Below are 15,642 nucleotides of genomic sequence, written 5' to 3'. Positions count from 1 at the left end.
CTCAGGATTGCTACTGTGCAAAACAATACAAAATCAAAAAAAGAAGAATCTACTTTCAGAGACTCCCCTATTCACAAGGGGTTACCACAGCGAGTAGCTTCACATGTTTGTAAGCTGGATACCAACAGGGACTGATGTCTCTTCCTGCGATCAAACCAAGGTTTGCTTGTTAGGAGGAATTAGTGGTACAGAAATGCAATACTGAATCTGTGTAGCATGTACTGACATTGCTTGGGAAGTTCACGTCAGGTTTCGCGGTAGGTTTTCAGAGGGGTTTGCGGTTATGACATAGAAGATGTTCGCTGGAGCAAACATCTGGTAAGAACTTTTACATATTGCTTATACTATTAGACTCTTGTGGAGAAAGCCGTGTTCAGCACATTGTGATTTACAAGTATTTGACTCCTTGGATAACAAGAAAAGGTTTGAAACTACAGTTTTGAGGGGTGTGCAATCTCATAAATTAAGAAAATGTGAGAAAATTACTGTGGCATTGCCTTCTGAAGATATGCTAATAGACTTACAGCTAACCTGGGTTTGTTTGTGCAGTTGCTGACATACTTCCCCTTTAGCATGGGAAAATTCCAGCACGGTGGCAGCACTAAAAGAAAGATTTATAGGCAACCAATCTAAACACTGATATTTCAGTGGAGATTTCATAATAACAAGTTAAAGAAAAAATGCTCTTTAACTAAAACTTTGAAGTCTGTTCAGAGGTACAAATTAGGTTTCAAATGCACACTATCATGTTTTTTCAGCTCTACACCCTGATGCCCTGTAGCAAATTGATGCCCTCTTCACAGACCACATGTGTCTGCTTTAGGACCCATCGTGGTTTTAAGGTCACTGATTGGAAGACTTTTGATGGACAGGACATAGAAAAACAGGACAGGGTTGAGCTGGAACTTTAACATCACAACTGATAATGCAGAGCGTGACTACAGTACAACAATGGCAGTGATAGCCCAGTTGTGAGAATGTGTATCTGTTTATGCTGAATTTGAACATCCACTGTGAGTTTTTTTTAAAAGTGTACTTTGTAGACTGTAGGTGTGGTGATAGTTTTCCAGTGTAACTACTTTTCCTGTCTGCTTGTCGTTCTGTTTTGTGGCTTTGTCTTTCATAATAGTTTAGTGTGAATGTGCAGCCCCCAGCGAACAGTCACGGCTGGAGATTTTTTAAGCTGTTGTTTTCATGAATTCTCTTAAAAGCCCAGAGGTGGATTCTTTAAATTTTGCTCACTCAGCCTAAAGAATAAACCCGTTACTGTCACTGTAAACCTGGCCATTGTTTGTTTCAATCATATAAACTTTTACATACGCTATTATTCAAGTCTGGGTGGATAGGGTGTAAACTGCAACTTGATTCTATATATGGTGGAAGGATAGAAGCTGAACTTTGAGAGTTTCACAACTCAGAATTGTTATTTAGATTGCTGCAAGATTAGATTAGATTGAAGTAGATGGTTTAAATCTCCATTTACTTGGGAAGTTGTTTTGCTTGCGCCTTCATCTGAGCTTTTTGATTAATTAGCTATAAATCAAAGTGCATGTGTCTGTGTTTAAATGAAGTTGTAAGACGGGAGTTGAGTAGTAGATGAGAGAGAGGAGGAAGGGGTGGAGAGGAGACGTTTGGGAGCTGAGCAGACATTAAGGCTCATCTATTTGTGTTGCATTGTGGTCTGGGGTCTCTCTAAGCTTTCATTAGGCAGCTCTGCTTCCTGCTCGAGGATGATTGTTTTTTCTCTAAACACGACACTGAGGTCCTCAGCAATCATTACACACACACACACACACACACACACACACACACACACGAAGCTGTGTATGCATGACTTCAGAGGACAATGCATCACATTAACTTCATGCTAAATTACCATAACCATTACTTGACTTAAACCAAGTTTTCATACCAGGGAAGTTCCACAGTGTAACAGTATACACACTTTGATGTCCTCACAGTGTAAGTAAAGTGCACAGTATATACTTAGAAATACAGCTAAAAAGAGGCGCAGTGAGACATGCACATGTCCTCTGCACCTTTTTCACAGTCACACACACACATTGGCCTTCGTCGGTCATTACAGACAAGCTGCTGGTTTTTATGCAGATTTATTGAATGCAGTCTTAATGGCTTTACCAGTCGTTCTCTTTTTACATGCATTTGTCATTTCCTGTCTTTCACTTCTTTTACCCTTGATCTCCGCCTGTCTTTGGTTATCACTTTCTCCTCCCTCTTCTGTCTTTTTACTCTCCTCTCTTGCTTTTCACTGTTCTTTGAAATATTTTTTCCCACTCCACACTCTGCTATTGTCACTCACCCTTGCTGAGTCTCCACCACCTTTGTCTTTCTCTCTCTTACACCATTTTAGCTCTGCCTTCGATCTCTACCTCTTTTCCACTTTTATCTTTTTCTTTCTTCTCCCTTTTTCTTGATAAGAAGCAGCAGGTGAAGGTCAAAGATGTCAATTCAAACACAACAAGATATGCAAAGAAAACGCTTTCTACTCTAAGATTTTTTTATTTCTATTTTAAGCATTTTGGGTTTTTTTTATTTTTTTATTTACTTTTTTTTTTACAGTGGCTGCTATTGTCGAAGTGCAGCTTAATGTATTTGTGCTGCTATTCCTTCACCAGCTTCCTTTTGATGCTCTATAGCCATGCTGCAGGAATTTATTTAAGTACAGCCATAAAAACATTTTACACAGATTTCTGTGGAACAATTAATTTTGTGCAGATGTCATACTTTCACTGCTTTATGCAAGCAGAGAAATATGTGTGTTTGTGTGTGTGTGTGTTTTTTTAAGGAAGAATTGTAAATGAAGTCTTGTACAGTGGAATATGATTGATGATTTTCCGGCATGGCATTGAGTGCCAAGATAGAATTTGTTGATAAAATTCAAAACTGATAGCTATGCAGTTTTTTTTAATCATTCAAGACACACACCTCCTCTTACTTCAGTTCTTACTTGTTCTCATTCAAAATGATATGTGGCTTTATATTTTTCCTTGTGTATTACTACAGATACATGTTGACATCATAAATAAAAAAACTTGACTTCCTAGGAGTTTTTAAGTGTTTGATGTAAGTTTGATGAGTCAGTCAGTATGCCATGCTATGAGCTGTAACACTAATTTAAAACTAAAGTAATATATTTAAAAAATTGCGCACCTATAGGTTTAAAAACAGCGAGTGTGAGTACCACACAGGTTCTTCACGTCTTTTTCTCAGCTCTGTTTTAAGATTTTTGCCTGGCCGCAGTCCTAGTGAGGGAAACTGCTCAATATAAAGCTTTTAGATATATTAATATAAATTGCCCAGCTTTTGAAAAGTGCTTTGGACCCTCCTTAGCTTGCTTGGTGTCTTTCTTCTTTAAAAGCATATTCATTTTTTTTAAAACATCTAGGCTTATTTTTGTTGCACCTTTGCATTGCATGTAAAGTAGCACTTTCATTTTAACAAGAAAACTAAATCAAACCAAAGAATAAATAAATAAATAAATTCTTGTACAACCTTAGAACTGTGGATTATTTTATATTAAACTGCCATCTTTTCAGATTGGCCTTCTGGGAGGTTACACCTACAGTATATACAGTTAATGCTGCAGTCTGTTTCTGCTGCTTTTTTCTGCAGCCATTAGTGTTGTAAGTCCAGCCACATATAGTCACTCCTCTAGGGCCGATTAAGGTTTTAGGTCTCGCTCTGCAAGTTTGGTTCCCTTTAAAAGTATCCCACTGTTACAGTTACCACACATATATTCAAAAGCACCTTTAGCGGAAGGTTTGAGGGCTCCCAGATTTGAGTGTCCCTCCCAAGAAACTCCTCCCACACTCTGGGCTTGTAAATATGAATATGTTCCTGTAGTCAGTTTGGCTGATTATATAACCTAATAAAATAAAATTACCAAGTGATGCTGAATTGCCTGAAAAACACTTCCCATGATTTTTTTTCTTAAGAAAACTGCGGTGCTTGAACGGTGCAGTGTTTTAGTCCTCAAGGAACAGTTTAAGGCACAAGTCCTCAAGCTCTATTCCCACTGCAGCTTGTTAGCTCGTGTTATTAGCTGAGCTGCCTGGGCAGGAAAGCACACACACACTTTGGTGCTTTTGGGCTTGGTGCAGTAAAGGCAGCCAACTTCTAAAGCAGTCTACATACAGTATAAGCCGGTTAGAGTATAATGGTTTAAATAGAGACGGGCAGAGCAACAGGGATTATGACCGTCTATGTAGGCCTGTTATACTTTATCCCTTTGCTGTTCTTCATAAAGGAGTTTCTGTAGCACCACTCAGAGAAGCTCCATAAACCTTCTGTGATTGCATCTTTACTTCCTGCATTTATGCTCTTGCGGGATATCATTAGGCAAAAATTTGCTCACTAGCCTTTTTCTGTATCCCGACATCACCGATCACTCTCCAGTGTTGTTTCAAGCAGATTATATCATTAATGCAAAAACAACCGTTTCACCTTTTACCCTAAACATTTCCTGCTTTTTTGCAGCTGTACTTTTTTCTGTCAGTTTTAACATGTTAATGTTCTTGCAGTTTGTGTGTTTTATTGTTACACTTTATCAGCAAACTGTTAAGAATGAACTTTCTACTTTTGTTTTATAGCTCTAAATGTCCTGCCAGTCCTAGACATCCAATATCTGTAAAAAAAAAAGAAAGAAATATACAACACGATATAAAAACATAAAAAATATACAGAGGTTAACACATTTGTTAGATCAGCTGTTATAAAAACAAGAAAACTCAAATATTTTAGAAATCTGTCATAAACTAATTTAAAACTATAAAAATAATATTATTATTTATTATTTTAAAAAGCTACATTTACATTTTTATACCCAGATTTGAGCTGGCACACTGGATGTCTCTGAGAAGTCAGAAATTATTTAAATTAAATTAAATTAAATTAAATTAATCAAGCATAACAATCAACAGCTAAACCACAGAAAAAAATAAAATTTACAATTTTTTTCAGCTTTTTGTGTATAAAAATTAATGAAAATTGATGGAAAACAACAATAATTATATTTTAGCATTAAAATATGATGGATTAACCATTACAAAAACATTAAAAATTGGTTTTGGTAATCACCAATGCTGTTAATTTAAGACAGCTGTGGCATATGCCTTAGACTGTGTGGAGATCTAATAAATGTGTTAAGCACGGTATTTTTCTTTTTGTTTTAACTGCTCTGTTTGTTGTTGTTTTTTACTATATTAAGCACTAATTGGATTGTACATCGGCCTTTCTCTACCCTCGATTTTTCAACTGATTTTTATGTGAAGGATCTGTGTTGAATTTACCCAGAAATTCAATGAAAAGAAATTGAATAGTTTTTGCTTTCTCCATCTTAGCCCCTCTATTATGAAATTAAGACTGTTGATCACTAATGTCAGTAAACTACCAGTTCCTGACACAATAACGTCAAAAAAAGGCAACAAATAACAAAAACTGGCTCTAGATACGATTGTACTATATGTATAGTTCTTTTGAACTCCCCGGAATGAAGTGGAGTTCTTAATTGAGACGATCTAGTTAGAAGTTATCGGGTAACACCAAGTCGAGCTTAGTTAACAAGCTGCATCCATAGACTTCTGGCCTCATAATCATCTCTAACTTAAAAACTGTAGTAACAAAGCAGAAGATGCTGGTGTGTCTGCAGCAGGCAGTTGTTCTGCTTACAGATACTAATGCATTCTAGTTATATATTTGTTCTTCTGTCTTTTTGCCTTTTGCTGTTTGATCGTTTCTCTCTCTCCGTTAATCTCAGCACGCTATCTCTACGGTTCCTTTAGAAAATATAAGCATTCCTTTGCAGTGTGTGTCAAAGGGTCAGTGTGCACACACCGTACCTCACTCTGATTCTCATGCTGATAACCAGCGTCTGCGCTTCTGTGTGTGTGCGTGTGCATGATAGATAGTAATCCATCACCATAATGGAGCTTTAATGGCTGCAGTAAAAATCATCTTCGTCAAACTCTCTCTCTATTACACAAACACACAACTTACGTGTACCTCTGTCTACCTTGTCTACCTCTCTGTTTCCCACAATCCTCTCTGCCACTCCATAAATCAGACCTCAAGCTTACAGCGTTTGCTTTAGCCTCACGCTGTGCACTCACACACACACCTGGCATGTCAAAACCCAAACCACTGGATCACACACCAATTCACCAACACCTACACTTATAAACACACATACATGCATGTGCATACACACACTCACACACAAACACGCACGCAGTTACAAGAGTCATGAATCTGGCAAATTTTTCCCACTTTCATTATTTCGTCTGCATTTCTCTCTGACCACACACTGTGATTGCATGAGACACGATCCATGGGAGCTTACAACCAAAACATCCAAGCTAGTACCTCATACCTGGAAACTGTTTATATTTAATTTCTTTGGGTCATTAACGACTTTTGGATTATGTGTAGCAAGAGAGGAAGTCTATTGCTTGGCAACAAAGAGACTTTTTCTTCCCCTACCGAGTATTAAATTTTGATCATTTTCTAAAGAAAGCTGTGTTTTGTTTTTCTAGTTCTGGCCATCATTCATCATATCAGTCATGATATCAGTTATGAGAATATTTTTCTCCCTGGGTTAATTGTAACAATTTAAGAATGTTGCAACTCAGCTTTTTAATGGAGACCATTATACTTGCAGGCATGAAAAAAGGGGGGAAGCAAGAGGGGAATCAAGGTCATCACATTGGTTTTTGTTTTCATTACTGAAAAAGGGGATCATATTAGAGATTTCCTTACAGTCGGTCACGAAATAATTTCAGTCAGGGCCACTTTGGTCTAAAAGATGATTGTTATTCCATGTGCAGCAATTTACATTTGGCAGTACAGTTGTTTTGTTCTATGCAGAGAAAAGCGGTTAGACCTTTGGTACTGAACAGAGCAGACATCACAAAAATCTGAACATGATTGAGACACAATGAAAAGAAGAAACATGCAGACGTAGGTTGCAAAGCAGCTTGCGGAGGAAGCAGCAACTCTAGACAGGCTAAAGTGACTTAAATAACCTATCCTATATGACTTTTGCCAATAGGCACCGTGGGTTATCAATGACATCAACCCTATTAGCTAGTGTACGAGGGACCTTAATTATAAATCTGTTAATATAATTAAACTTAGTAGCTATATCCTCAATCATCCATCTCACGATAGTGCTTGACTCAAAGGCAACTGGATTTCTTTTAGGTTCTTTAAGATGACCTCTTAAAGAACCTCTTTAAGACCTCTTGAAAGCCTTCTATAGTTTTAAAAGCTGGCGAGGAGTCCCAGGTATTTAACCTCTAGTGGGACATGTCAGGACATCTTTGTGAATCATTGCCCACCCTATAGCCATGTAAGTTGTTAAAGTCAAATGGCTGAGGGTGGACTGGCAGTTGGAGGCTCTCTTGGTGTCGTAGGCCATCATCTCTCTCCAGTCATCTGTTTTCTCTGCTTCACGGCACAGCATGCACAACACTGCACAACTTGCAGTGAGGTTTGCCAGGACCTATAATAAGAGGACCAAACAATCACTCCACAGGTCTTATGGTATATCATAGGAGAAACTGCTCTTACATTGTAGATCACAGGTGTCGAACTCCAGGCGTCGAGGGTCGATGTCCTCCAGGTTTTAGATGTGTCCTTGATCCAACACCGCTGACTTAAATGGCTAAATTACCTCCTCAACATATCTTGAAGTTCTCCAGAGGCCTGGTAATGAACTACTCATGTGATTCAGGTGTGTTGACTCAGGGTGAGATCTAAAACCTGCAGGCCCTCAAGGCCTGGAGTTTGACACCCCTGTTGTAGATGTTCACATCTTGGACAGGGAAGACAGATATTTTGACAGAGCTGTGCCTAACCGGATCAACCAATGTTGCGCAGAAGAGGTAGCCTCGCAGAGGTAGGTTGATCCGGTTAGGCACAGCTCTGTCAAAATATCTGTCTTCCCTGTCCAAGATGTGAACATCTTCAACAGGGGTGTCAAACTCCAGGCCTTGAGGGCCGGTGTCCTGCAGGTTTTAGATCTCACCAAAAAATGTATGCCCTTGTAAAAATTGTGCATACAATTTCAGATAGAGTGTAAGAAGACGCTGGTTATTGTAATTAGTCACAAACCCAAAAATTAAGGAACAGCCGATTTTCTAAACTTAGGGGGAACAAATGTTGCAGCATTGTAATGTTTTCTGTTAAATCACCAGTCCAATAATGACAGACTAAATTTTAAAAACAAGCTCCAGACTGCACACATCAAAATTTTCCTAAAGCTGGTTTTAAATAAAAGCTGCCAATGACCACAGAGTCGACTGTTCTGCATGATGTGATATGTTCTTATGGACACAAGAGGCATTGAATTTATAAAACTAAATGTGCAAATTATTACAGCGGTTCTGGTGTTCGTTAAGTAAGATGATTGAGGTGGTAGCCAACATGCTTTTTTTATTTCCTCAAGACATTACTGATCAATTTTATGCCTAAAAACACATGAGGATTGTGCTATAACGTAATCTCATAATAGCATGGCTCTTGTTTTTTTTTTAATCGTCATCCTGTTTTTAAGTTGTGTTTAACACATTAATTTCAGATTTTTAGGCACTTTTTGAAGTCTTTTTCCTCCGGTGTAGGTCGAGGTTGCCTGAGTCAGAAAGCAGATGCAGCAGACAGATACTAAACTATTTATCTCTTCTCAGTTGTCTTACACTCTTATCTTTACTGCTGTGTTTTTCTAGGTGATTGCAACTAAAATGCAAGGCCGTTAAGCTAAATCACCTGCAAACACCACCAGTGTAGAAAAGTGTAGCGGGGCTTTCTGATTCTTCCAACACGAGTGTGCAAGGACATTGGCCAGAGTAAGAATGAGGACAGCAAATCAGTGGAAATGATAAAAAAAAATCAAGGTGCAGATAATGAGGGCAGATAGAACAGAAAGAGAGATAAGTGATAAAAGTTGGACTATGTGCTCAAAAATCATCACTCTGTTTGACAGCTCATCACTTCCACGCAACCGTGATTCATCAGAGGCCTAAACGAACGTGTCAAAATTATTCCATAGACCTCCAAAGTTGTTGTTTTGCAAAGCATCTGTTTTCTGCTTACATCACCTGGAAAGACTGAATAAGTCATTAATTTTTTTGTTGTTGTTTTTGCTGTGGGGGGTTGTTCCCTGCTGTCTGAAACTAATGGGGCTTTCCGAATATGCCAATTTGAGCCAAACTTGCTCAGTCTCTCCAGTTCTGTCCCATTCTCTTCTTGCATATTACTTTGATTATCTTCTCCTATTATATTAATTCTTTGCCTGTCAGCATTTCTTTTTGGCTCTACAAAATCGTATGTTTTAGTTTAGGTAGCTTGGTTTCCTCTCAGCTTCTGGTTTCCGACTTGGAGTTTTGCATGTTCTCCTTGTGTCTGTGTGGGTTTTTTTCCATTCACTGCAGTTAAGTGAAAGTAGATAAGATGCAGTGATAGTAGGGAACAGGTAGAAGACAGCCTGGACAAATGAGGAATGAAATTCAGTAGAAGCGAGAGAAGAATACATGTGTGTGAATGAAAGAGAGGCAGGTGCAACAGTAAAGATGCAAGGAGTAGAGGTAGTGAAGGCAGGTGAGTGTAAATATATGAAGTCAGCCATACAAAGTGTAAGGAAGAGGACTCCCTTACTGCATTTATTTATATTGTATTGTCTGTATAGCACTTTAGAGCACACCTTTCACTTTATTAAAAGCACCTTATCAAGCACTTTATGAGCATTGCACTTTAAGCATGGATTTGCACACAAGAAGTTTAAATATTTATTGTCTATTTATTGGGAATTTTAAAATCAGTTGGTGGCCTTGTTTCAGATCCTGCACAGCTGCTCCTCGTCAAGGAATGTGGTGGTTGTCTGTCAGGAGAGAAGAATGGTGATTGAGATTGTGATTAAGGTTTACCAATAAGGAAAACTAATGCAAGTGTGTGTGTGAAATCTAGGGATAAAAGTGGTGCAAATAAGTGTTTGTAAGTTAATGATTACTCACCTTTCTTGCCTGTGTCCTCTTCAAGGTGTTTGGGCAAATATTTCCCCGGGGGTCCAGACACCATTTAAAGGTTCCGGGAGAGTCCATTGGTAAAGAGAGTGTGGTGAATCTTTTTGTGCTTGGGTTTCTGGGTTTTTATAATATTGGGTTTGGTGTAACATTAAAGTGTGAAGTATTTATTAATATGTAAATGTGAAAATGTATTTATGTATTTATTTATTCTTATTGATATATTGTATACTGTGGTGGAAGGTTGGGATTTAAGAATTTACCTGAGAGTGGAATAATGGTTAAGTCTGTGACAGCTGAACATATTTAAGGCTGCCAGTTGTCATTAGAGGATGGATTTTTGTGCTGTGAAGAAGCTCGACAAGTTAATTGTTGTAAGGAGAGCCGTATAGCGAATAAATACTTTGTTCCACTACACTTGCCTTGGTCTGTCTCACTGTGTTTCCAGCCGCTAAGGGCTGCCCTGTTACACAAAGCAACAGACCGTGCACAAAAGAGCTAAAGAAGAGAGTGCAGACAGAGTGGAGTGGGTGGAGACAAGTGTCAGGGGTGATTTGTGACAGATGGATAGCAGCAGGACTGAAAGGCAAGGTTTACAAGATGGTGGTGAGACCTGCTGTGATGTATGGTTTGAAGCAAAAAGCCAGGAGGCAGAGCTGGTGGCAGAGTTGAAGATACTAGGTTTTTTTATTGAGTGACAAAGAGGGACAGGATGAGAAATAAGCATATCAAAGGGACAACTCAGGTTGAGAGGCAAGGCTGAGATGGTTTGGACAACAGCAGAGGTGGGATAGTGGCTATATCGTATAAAGGATGTTAAAGCTGGGGTTGCCAGGCAAGAGGAAAACTACAGAGAGGGTTCGTGATTATAGCAAAGAAGCACATGCAGAGGAGGGTTGGTGTGACAAACAAGGATACTGGGGAAAGGATGTGATGATGACAGATTATCTTCTGTGGTGACCCCTAAAAACAGAAGCAAAGGAGTAAGATGATGAGCTATAGTTTCATTGCTGGCATGAATGGTTTTCTGTTTCTGTGACTGAGAAGTAACCACTAATATCATAGGCTCCACCAGGGAAAATGGATGGATCTACAGCTAATAAGATTCAATACAAACTTGGATTCATATTAAAAGAGGGTTGTTTTTTTTTTTTTAACATCCTCGATGACATTTCAGCAGTTTACATTTTAACTTCCTGAAAGTTGGGGACTTGCATGCTAAACAAAAGGAGTTTCAAAACTGTGGTAAAGCGTTCAGCTCGTTGTCTTTCTGGTCCAAGTATTTAAACAAAATTCCCTGATGCACATCTTGCATTTTCCAAAATGCAACTTGATAGTGTCTTTGATTAGCACTTTCATTGTGCCTTTATACACAACTGTGGCCTATTTCCAATAATTAATATAACAGCATGATATATGGATAATGACTTCCTTTTCCAAGTAATTTATTAGATAGATTATCATTAATCATTAATAGTGTTATTACTTGCATCAGTTTTACACATAAAGAATAAAGCCACTGTGATATAAAATACCACTGAGATTTTCTGGATAACAGATGAGAGCAGAGGGAAGAGGTTAAGACTTAACAAGGGAATATTAGCCAATATTTGACCCAGGCCTCACACACACATATACTCACACACAGACAAACATAAATGTGGGCTTGTGTTACATGGCCGTTTCAGCGGCTCTCGTATTGATACAGATGTATTGGTCATTAAGTCAGTTAGGTTTGACGTCTCAGCCCAACTGCAGCCAAAGATAATAATATCAGCGCTCTCTCAGAGAAATTTTCCACTCTGTCCGAACAGAAAGAACTACAATTTGGTGTTTAAGATTGAAGTCTGATGCGTGTGTGTGTGTGTGTGTTTGTTTGTGTGTCCTAAACCCTGCTCAGTGATCATCCATTGGACTGTTTTTTTCTTCTCATCAGTCAAAATACTAACAGAATAGTTGGTGTTCTTCTTAGACATAACCACCTGCTAGTTAGCTTAGCAAGATATAGGTGTAAACAGCTACCCTGATTCTTGTTCAGTTTAGTAGTTTATCAGCATATCACATTTGTGTTATCTCTGGAAATGTCAAATCATTATAACCAACCAAGAAGTCAGATGTTATTGATTGTTTAGAAATAATACATCTAATGGAAAATAAATTTGTTGCTCTCATTTAAAGCTAGCTGTTTGTTTTTGGTAAAAAGTAGATATAGCAAGCATAAAAACTTCACCCAGTGCTTTGTAATTCCCATTTTTATTCTTTTTTGTTTGTTTGTTTGTTTGGGGGGGCATTTTGACTGTTTGGGAGCTAATTTATTTATTTATTTACACGAGAAGGTGAAATGCTAAGCTAGCATTTTATGCTAGCAAGTTCTGTTTATAGGTTGTATAGTTGTGCACTTTAAGATGTTGTTTAGTGCTGAATTAGAAATAAAATATCACAATTTGACTCAAAAGCTCAACAGACTGTTAGGACAACTATCTACAGAGCCAGCTGTATTATTGGTCAGATAACAAGATACTAACTTCACACCTTTTCAGTTCAGTGAATAACATTAGCTGAGGTGAAGCTCAGCTAACAGATGCTAACAGATTGTCATGGACAAACCTTTAGCTATGTTCACATGACGTCAGTGTGTTTTGGACACAACTTCTAGTGGATATTTGTGGAACTGCAGTTTTTGGCACTTAGCCTTGTTTTGATTTTTCAATCCAGGAAGTGGCACCCTGTTAGTTTTTACTCTGAGCTAAACGAACTGGCTGCATATTTATCCTACAGACCTGAACACCATCAGAGAGAAAGTTAATATGAACGTTTTTTCATGAAAGTATTTCTTTTTTTGGCTTTTAAAAAAAAGTCTAAATTTTCTCCTCTCTCTTTCCGGCCTTTTTTTCCTCAGTTGGAGGCGGAGTTAGCACTGTGCGAGAGGGAGGGGGCGGAGCTCCAGGAGTACGCCAATCAAGTCCTGCAGCAGATCGCCGACCGATGCCCTGACATTTTAGAGCAAGTTGTCAACGCCTTGGAGGACAGCTGCTGACACACTAATGCACACACTGGCAGAAAATGATTTTTTTTTTTAAAAAGCTTACATTCAAACATTTAGTCGTATTTAAAGTCAGAACGCAAACATTTAACACAGCTTGGCCCCATAATTCCCCGATGCACAAATAAAATTAGTGCTGCACATGAATAGGAATACGTTCCCAGCCTTCAAAGAAAAGGGGAACTAAGACAAAAAATCAAATTATTACTGAAAACTGGGCTTTAGTTGCTTTAATTTTCTGTTTAGAGCACTATATCAGCATGCAAGTCAGCTAGAAATAATTGATAATCTACATTTATTTACATTACTACCCCAACACAGAAAGAGCCCTTACTGCACTGGCCATACGCGACACCTTATAGTGAGCTTCCCATGTCCTGGGATTCAACGGGAGGATTTGTATTCGTGACTTGGGGCAAAAAGTATTTTCAAACCTTAACAAAAAGTTGAACATAAGCTGAGCTTGCCAGGTTCTTACACGCTGTTGCCACATTATTGTATTAGTTCAGATTCAAAAATATGTTTATTTCAACTGCCTTTGGCTCTTTACATCATTTGCTGCTATCTTTGTAATTTTTAGGTTCCTTTTTTTTCCACTTTCTTTGTTTTTGTCTGATGAAATGTCCTAACATGCAGTTTCTTTCAGCAGTATTCTCTAGATAGTTGTGTAAATTGTAAAGGGAGCGGTTTAATTAACACATACACAACTTTCGTCAGGGGTAACATGACACTTTAATCTATTGTTTCCCATTATTGATGAAAGGTACAAACTACAGTAAATAACTCGCAAAACTCCCTTTATGAAGACACACTGGCATGGATGGTCTGACTTTCTGTTTCACCACAGAAAATCACACGTCTCCTTCATTTATGGCGCCCATGCCAAAATTAGGTTCAGATAAGAAAACCCCTTTTATGACAATCCCTTTAGCGTTAACATGAGGTGTCAAGTCTGAACTTTACTCATTTACCTTTAGTCAAACGTCTTTTTTTCTTTGTTTTGGGAGGGGAGAAAATATAAAGTAAATGTTATATATATTTTTTTGCTTTTGGTAATATATATTAAACACTAATCTTGTTTAACTGAAAGTGTCGTCATCTGTTGGTTGGTATGCTAGCATATGGTAATGCGTCAAAGTCTTTTCTTTTTTTTCCTTGGACACTGTTATTGGGAACGTGTATTGCACCTACAGAAGGCTTTGTGTCCACCGGGAATGTTTTCTCAGACTCAGTTTCTTGTTCTTGTTGTCTACAGTGGAAATGACACTGCATGTCTCCCACAGCGCTGACAGCCTTAGCATGATTTAAACTTTTACGGCAGTGAGCACTAGAGGTTCAAATTGTTTCAGCTTGAAGCAAAATTTCCTTCTTTCCCCCCCCCCATCCCTTATACTGTATTGAGTGATGAGGCCATGACGGGAACTGTTTAGCGCTGCTTCCTGGTAAGAAACACCTGGTGGACACAAAATCTAAAGACACAGATTCACATTACGCTCTCAAATCTGACTGGGGACGCTCATGAGAAAAAAGGAAAAAACAGCTTTTGTTTGTTGGCACCTGAGCAGCGTTTTAAAAAGCTTAAAGTCACAGGGGTGCAAACGAGAAGCTTCATTTCAAAGATACCTGAAATCTCACGCTGCTTTGGGTTGAAGGTTCCTCAGATGTCTTTTTTTTTGTGGTTGTGTTTTAAGAGGGGACCCCAGCAGATCTGAGTGTGTTGTAAGTTCAGTATTTGTTGTCTGTTTTATACTGATAATGTTTGTCACTGGGGGTGATGATGACTGGGACTCACTTTAAATTTCTTGTGGATTAAAAATCAGATTGAGAGAGAATGTAATAAAATATGGATTTATCTTTATTTCTCATGTCATGCCTGTTATTTTCTCTGGTTTGTTCGCTGTCAGATTCTCTGGGATATGTGACAAGTGAAACGAAGAAAACGCTGCTTGATTGTGCCCCCTGATCAATTTTAATCAAATGTAAAAAGTATCCTGTGTTCTAGGGCTGTTCGATATAACGATATATATCGGATGACGATATAAAAACGTCTATCGTTTCATTTTACGCTATCGTTTGTTTCGTGGTGTCGCAAAATAAACCGTTTACGGCAATATTTTTCATCGTTTTGGTGGTCACTGTAGTGGCTATATTCATTTCTTAAAGTTCTCTCTTTCTCTTATATTTAATATAACCACACTACAGACAGACAAGCGCATGTTTTTATGCGTTGTGGTTAGCAACAACGACGGTAACAGCATCGGGTGTCCGCATGTTTATGTTCCACATAAACCTTTCACAATAAAGTTCAAGATCCTGTTGAGACTTTTCAAAATAAACTGGATCACGTGAAAGAGCAGATTATTTACGGACGAGAAGTAAAAAAGAGCCGCCAGGTGCTAAAAAATAAACCTTAGACTCAAACGTTAGAACAGGCTTTTCCCCGCAGCACGCCGTGTAATAAATACTCACAACTTATGTCTAAAAATGTATAGTTTCATGCATCAGTTAAAACACTCGACTCCAGCTACATGACGCGCAGCTGGAAACACTTCCCGCAAGTCGAGC

General features: G+C 38.4%; 1 protein-coding gene across 3 annotated transcripts in view; it reads left to right on the top strand.

Annotated features, from left to right (window-relative positions):
* Window positions 1-14,935, top strand: part of LOC308400053 (ELKS/Rab6-interacting/CAST family member 1-like) — a 148,822-nt gene extending 133,887 nt beyond the window's left edge. For all 3 annotated transcript variants that reach the window (XM_080887531.1, XM_080887530.1, XM_080887529.1), the window contains one exon: window positions 12,934-14,935. In XM_080887531.1, the coding sequence (XP_080743657.1) occupies window positions 12,934-13,071 (138 nt within the window). In that variant the 3' untranslated portion in view covers window positions 13,072-14,935. The remainder of the gene's footprint in view (window positions 1-12,933) is intronic.
* Window positions 14,936-15,642: the final 707 nt, after the last annotated feature.

The sequence above is a fragment of the Rhamphochromis sp. 'chilingali' genome (genome assembly GCF_963969265.1).
Source record: "Rhamphochromis sp. 'chilingali' genome assembly, chromosome: 7".
Lineage (NCBI taxonomy): Eukaryota > Metazoa > Chordata > Actinopteri > Cichliformes > Cichlidae > Rhamphochromis > Rhamphochromis sp. 'chilingali'.
Note: the sequence above shows the minus strand (reverse complement) of the source record. Positions and strands in the feature narration are given on the sequence as shown.